Source organism: Musa acuminata, chromosome BXJ1-1 (genome assembly GCF_036884655.1).
Source record: "Musa acuminata AAA Group cultivar baxijiao chromosome BXJ1-1, Cavendish_Baxijiao_AAA, whole genome shotgun sequence".
Classification (NCBI taxonomy): Eukaryota; Viridiplantae; Streptophyta; class Magnoliopsida; order Zingiberales; family Musaceae; genus Musa; species Musa acuminata.
The window spans coordinates 6,700,001-6,706,384 of NC_088327.1; the positions used below are offsets into that span (position 1 = coordinate 6,700,001).

At 39.1% G+C, this 6,384-nt stretch overlaps 1 protein-coding gene and 1 long non-coding RNA gene across 4 annotated transcripts in view; one reads left to right on the forward strand and one right to left on the reverse strand.

The window, feature by feature from the left end:
• Positions 1-2,810, forward strand: part of LOC103984932 (WEB family protein At3g02930, chloroplastic) — a 3,519-nt gene extending 709 nt beyond the window's left edge. Inside the window, exons 2-3 of one of the 3 annotated variants that reach the window (XM_009402517.3) lie at positions 178-403; positions 498-2,810. In XM_009402517.3, coding sequence (XP_009400792.2) covers positions 178-403; positions 498-2,642 — 2,371 coding nt within the window. In that variant the 3' untranslated portion in view covers positions 2,643-2,810. Of the gene's footprint in view, positions 1-145; positions 404-497 lie in introns of all 3 variants that reach the window. The other 2 variants (XM_009402532.3, XM_009402525.3) reach the window with 2 other exon arrangements.
• The window catches only part of LOC135636662 (uncharacterized), a 6,441-nt gene extending 1,944 nt beyond the window's left edge, over positions 1-4,497 (reverse strand). Inside the window, exon 1 of the long non-coding RNA XR_010495986.1 lies at positions 4,146-4,497. This is a non-coding gene — a long non-coding RNA (uncharacterized LOC135636662). The remainder of the gene's footprint in view (positions 1-4,145) is intronic.
• Between the last annotated feature and the right edge of the window lie 1,887 nt (positions 4,498-6,384).

The following is a 6,384-nucleotide window of genomic DNA, read 5'->3' on the forward strand; positions in this document are numbered from 1 at the left end:
ATAGTTATAGTTTAAATTTATAAGGCTGTGACTCATATAATTTTACTATATATTTATAAGGCTTTGACCCATATAATTCTACTATAGATTTGTTCTGCAATCAGTCTCTTGGTTATTTTGCACTTTTCTTACTTCACAATTGCAGTTAAATGTGCACTAAGAAGACTCTGATATTAGTATTTGGAATAGATCTGGATTGCATGAAGGTTCCAACAACAAGAACACACATGGAACCCTCAAGGTTAGCAAAATAAGCAGAACCGGATCAGCCACATTAGACACTCGATCGCCTTCGCCTATGGCAGATCTATCTTCTCCCATGTCAAAACCACGTGTTTCAGTTAATCGCTCGCCCAAATCAGCTAATTCAAAGGCTTCAAACAAGAAAAGCTCTACTCCTGATGTAAGATAATTCCGTTCCATATAGTTTGTTCTTGGAATTCTGGATTAAAATCTTTCTGATATATAATCTAAGTAAATTGGGTTTTTGGTATTAGAAACTACCACAAGCAGCAAAAGCATCAGAGCTGCAGGAAAAATTGGATGCAGTTGAGATGGATCTGAAGAAAGCAAAGGAGCAATTAGCTTCTGTCGAGCTAGAAAAGATGAAAGCTATTGAGGAATTGAATAAAGTAAAGAGGTCAGCTGATGAGGTAAATGAGAAATTCCAGGAAGCTACTGTTGCTAAGAAGAAGGCTGAGGAGACTTTGGAGATCGAGAAATTTCGGTTCAATGAATTGGAACAGGCAAGCAAAAAAGCTGACCGGAAGAGGGAAGAGGAATTCCAAAAGGAACTCGAAAATATTCAGATCCAACATAATCAGGATGTTTCTGCAATGAATTCCATGACTCAGGAACTCCAGAGGATCAAGATGGAGCTCATAGATGTCACCAATGCAAAAGAAATTGCATTAGTCCAAGCCACTGATGCAAAGAAAACTGCTGAAATATATGAAGAGAATGTGGAACTCTTGTCCGAGGAAGTCAGTCAATTAAAGGCCTTGCATGACTCCAAGCTGGATAGTGTGAACAAAGAAGCAGCAGATACTGTCAAAAAGTTGGATGCTGAAGTAACTACTCTAAAATTTGAACTTGAAAGGGCAAAGACAGCCGAAGAGAAGTTGGTTCAGATGGAAGCATTGGTTGAAAAGCTTCAGTTAGAGGTGATTGATGCCAGGAAGGGTGAATTAGATGTAGCTCAGCTAGTCGATGAGTGGCGGAAGAAGGCAGAGATGCTAAAGATTGATCTGGAGGAAGCTTATCAGTCTGAGAAATCTGCATCTGATTCTCTGGCAGCCATGATGGTGAAATTGGAAGAGAGTAAATCTCTCTTGGACGATGCTGAATCTGAAATATCTACTCTTCGAGGGACGATAAAGTCATTGGAGATTGAGGTGGCAAAGCAGAACATTGATCTTGAAGAATCAGATAGGCAGCTAGATTTGGCACAGCAAGATGCACTGAACATTGGAAAGACTGTTGAATTACTAAAACTGGAACTTCATAATCTGGACGAAGAAAAGTTGTGGGCAATTAACAGTGAGAAGGTCACTGCTTCAAAAATCAAGAGCTTGATTGAGGAGAATAATAAACTCATGGATGACCTCAAGAATAGCAAAGATGAAGAGGAAAAGGCTAAAAAGGCAATGGAAGATTTATCTTCTGCATTGCAAGCCATGTCCATAGAAGCCAGAGAAAAGGATGAAAGGCTTTTAAAAACACAAGCTGAGATTGAAGAATCCCAAGCAGACATAGAACAACTAAATATAGCTCTAATAAACACTAAAGAAAGGTATGAGGTGATGCTTGACGAGGCAAGATATGAGGTTGTTTGCCTCAAGAAAATTGTTGAAAGATTCGAAACTGAAGCAAGTAACATGAACAATGAGTGGGATGAAAAAGAGTTTAGTTTTTGTAACAAAATTAAAGAGTTAGAAGAAGAAACTGTTACCCTGAAGGTTGAGATGTCAAAAACGGTTGACTTACAGAAACTAGCTAATCAAAAAACACAAGTAGTGAAGGAAGATGTAACTGAGATGCTTACCAAATTAAGACTAGTGGAATCTGGGGCAAATTCTGCATATGAAGAAGCAGAAGCATCAAAGTATGAAAGTTTGCAATTGAAGGAGACATTGTTGGACAAGGAGACTGAGCTACAGAGTATCACACAAGAGAATGATGACCTTCGCATACAGGAAGCAGCTGCGACACATAAGGCCAAAGAGCTGTCTGCAGCTCTTAAACAGGCCATATCAGATAAGACCGAGGAAAACTGTGAGATATCGGACAGCGATGAGTACAACCTGGAAAAAAGTGACTCAGAAGTACCTTACAAAAATCTTGAAGATCATCATAAAGAAGACCATAAACAAATAGAGAAGAGGAAAGAAACCGAAAATGGTAAGGAAGATCTTGTTGAAGTCATGGAGAATGATTTATCATCAGAAAGGAATCATGAGGATGAATCCACTGATGATGATCTGCAATTAAAGATGGATGGCAGTAGCAATAATTTGACAAATGGAATGACAGGTAGCATCGACAATGGAACTACCTTGACCACCAAGCAGCACCAGCAACAAAAAAAGAAGAAGCCGTTACTCCACAAGTTTGGGAACCTACTGAAGAAGGGAAATCATTAGTAGGATAGCATCTGAAGTTTACATACATGATTATTTCGATTGATATACTTTATCAATGTGCCTTGAGGTGTCAATACGTTCTACAGCTTCTAATGTTTGTATTATCCTATTGAAAGAGCTTATCCTAAATTGTATCAACACATCAAATCTGTCAATCTTTTGTTCCTCTGGCTGGCCTTTTTGCATGAGAGCCACCATACTTGTAGAAGTTCTCATGATATTACTTAAAGGACTCCAATCACCTTGTGTATTCCATTCATCACCTGGATTTATTGAGGCCATAAAATCATTTTGATACCCTCTTTTTTTATTAGTACCATTACCGATACCTGATGTTTTGGTTTGCTTATTACTCCCTACTGACATCTGTATAGGTTGCCGTCCACCACTAATAGTTTCTTTCTTAAGTGCTTGTAGCACTTTCATCTAAACTTCAAGTCTGAAGCTTCAGATCTCTTTCTTGACCACCCAAGATAAGTTTTTCAGTATTGACAATACCTAAAACCACAACTAAGCCCAACCTCGAATTCATAAGGTAAAAAAAGATTAAATTTACTTGAATAGTCATCTAATTTTGAGTGTTGTTTCAAGTTGTTTCTCAAAATTATTCTTTCTTGTGTCAAACTGGCTTGAACTATTAATAATTTAGCAATCAAATCCATCTTGTATCTGTCATCGATATCAGTTAACAAAAAGATGGCTTGTAATTAGGGTCAACTAAATTTTTTATTAGTTTTGATCATCCATCTGACAAAGTAAATGTTTTTATTTTATTTTATTTTGACTACCTTGGACCTTGTTTCCAGTAGGTATAACTTTGGCCAAAAGCATATAGAGAGATGACAGTACTACAACAACATAATAGTAGTTTTGAGTTACAAGGGCCACAGTGCTGTTATCTTTTATTCTTTGTTTGATAGAGAGAGAAAACTAGAAAATGGAAGAAAGAGAAGAGAGAGGAGACAATGGCTACTGAGTACTATCTTCTCCATCTCATTACTAATTAGAGTGAGAGAAGCACGGCTACAACAGGATGAGAACAGTGGAGGGTGGAAATGACATGGTATTGTGTTCGATCTTGTTATGTATACGCGGTACATAATATGATCTGATTGTTGTCCATACACAACACATGATTTGATTGTTATCAGCACTCTGCCCATTATACCTAATAAATTCATAGTTTAAGAGCCAATGTCACTCACACGCACAAATAATTTGGGGACCAACATAAGATTATAATTTAGTCAACAAAACAGAAGTTAGATCAAAATTTGCAGGCAAGGCGAAGAAAATGACTGATTACTAATGTAGATATCCCATCATCATTCGTTCAATCTCTTAAGAATTTTATGAGTAAAACTGCAAACTCCTCAGAGGAGGAACTCCAGTTTCCATAAATCCAGGAAATGAACAGAGACGCAGTTGCATCAACCAAACCCAAGCAAATTAATCTACATCGGAGCAGCGGAAACATCTCGATAAAGGAGTTCAAAGCCATACTCGAGGAAATGGAGCTCATCGAGGGTGTGCGCGAGGCAGCCTCGGTAGCCCGGTCGCCGTCGCCGTGAGGTAGACTCCGTCTTGCTCAAGCCCAAGTCCATAGGCTTTGCCGCCGGCCACCGCGGAAACGCGAGCCTCCGCGCGTTTGCCCAACCCTGGGATCCCTCTTTATCTTCCCCCTTCCCTCTTCCCCAGCTTGGTCTGCGGCGGGGAATGTGCTAACGGCATCGAAGAAGAAGAGTGTGTTCTGTTTCTCTCTCCCTCCCGTTTCGTCTCGGGCGTCTCCTGTTAACGGCCTAGATAACACTTTCAAACTCTTCCTCTCAGACCCGTCGATCTATCCTTGCTGTGATTGCCCAATATCATGGGGCCCGCCAAATCCACATCCTTAGACACGCGGGTAAAATTCGCCTGTGTTGTTTTTTATCGTTACCCCTCTACCTGTATCCTGATTAGTGGAAAGACGTGGGGCCCGGGTTACGCACATCCTTCGGCACGGCGTTGACGCTTTGCTCGCGTAGGCCTGCGTTCTTACCCGCCATTGTATTCGTGTCATGAGACAATAGGATTATGGGCCCACTGTGACCCACGTGGAGGCATTAGGCTCTGCCACCGTAGTTTTAACGTCTTACCCGCTTTTCTATTCGTGTTGTGATTGATCAAAGGATGTGGGGTCCGTAGGACCAACATCCATGGGGAGACTCAACACCGTCCGCCATATATATAGCGTTGCACTTTATTTTAATATAATATAATATATATTTTGTGAACATCCATTTAGAAAACATGTAAACAATCACTTGGGAGTTTGTGATCGAAAGCAACAAATATATAAAGTATCTAAAAAGTCCTTTTTTTTTTTTTTTTTTGTGTCATGAACATCAATTATAGCTTAATCAATGATCCAATTAAAACTAATTCCAAGTTATCCATGGGTCAGAGGCCAAATGAGCTGGTTAAGCATTGTGGAAACCAAAAATGTTTTGCTGAGGGTAGAAAGGCCATTTCATATGGGTCCATTATTTTACCTTCTAGATATCATGATATTTCTTCATGTACAAGGTTTATATTATTTGCAACACAGTGTATTTAACTTCAAAAAATCATTTTATGCCATTTTTAGGTAAATTTAAAAAAAAATTAAAATTTTATTATTATTTACGATATGTTTCCTTATTGTTTTATCCTTTCAGTGTGTCTATTTTTTTTTATAAAGGATAAAATTATCTCACCAAATGTTACTGTCGAGTTATAGGAGACTTGGATTAAGCATGAAGTGGCCATCATGTCATCCATGGTGCTAAGATGGAAGAGACAAAAGTATTGTTGCTGAGTCCTATAGTAGTCAGCATGCTTGTTGGGACAACCACTCACCACCTCATTTGTCAACACTTAATTGATGAGACATGCAAGAAAGTAGTGTCCATATCAGTTGTTGGGCTCAGCACATCCACCGCATCATAAGCTTGTCCCATCACACTGCCAATTTTTTCTTTCTTTTGTACGAAATCCCAACCACACCCTTCCTCTTTCAACACCACTCGAAAAAATAGTGATGATCACGGATCGAGTACTCATAATATTTATTATTTTGATATTAATTTTAAATTCGACTCAGATACCTTAAAAAAATATTTTATAATAAAAATATTCTCCTAATCGACTAATTCCTTGATGATAGATAGTCAATTAAATAGCACATTTGGCCATTCAAATTTTCTAATCATATGGACCATATTATCACCCTAACATTGCATCTATAAATCCATTTTTATTCCATTTTTTTCCTTTCTTAATTTCAAGTGCAACAAAAAAAAAAAGAAAATATTTTTGGGTGATGTCAATTCATGCATCTCCCAACCATTAAACTCTCCGTCGAGTTAAAAAAGCTGCAACAAAAGCTAACCAGAAACCAACACTGTCACGGAGACGGATTTAGCCACCGCCTCTATCGCAGACAAAACTACGGTCCCCATCACCTCACGAGTCACGGAACCGCTTGGAACACAACGGCGCGATTTCTCACGCTAACTTAGGATATGCATATAGTTGAACTCGTGCCGAGATTCGTTGGGTTTCTCTCGCGGTAAACGCGAGTGACACGTTCGTGATAGAGAAAGTGTTCCTCGGTCACTTATCCGCGTCCGTCATGCTTTAAGATGCGCAAAGAAACTTAACTTGATTGGCCCCCGGTGAAGGTGATGGATCCGCATCAGGAGACCAGCCTTGTGTTCTTTCT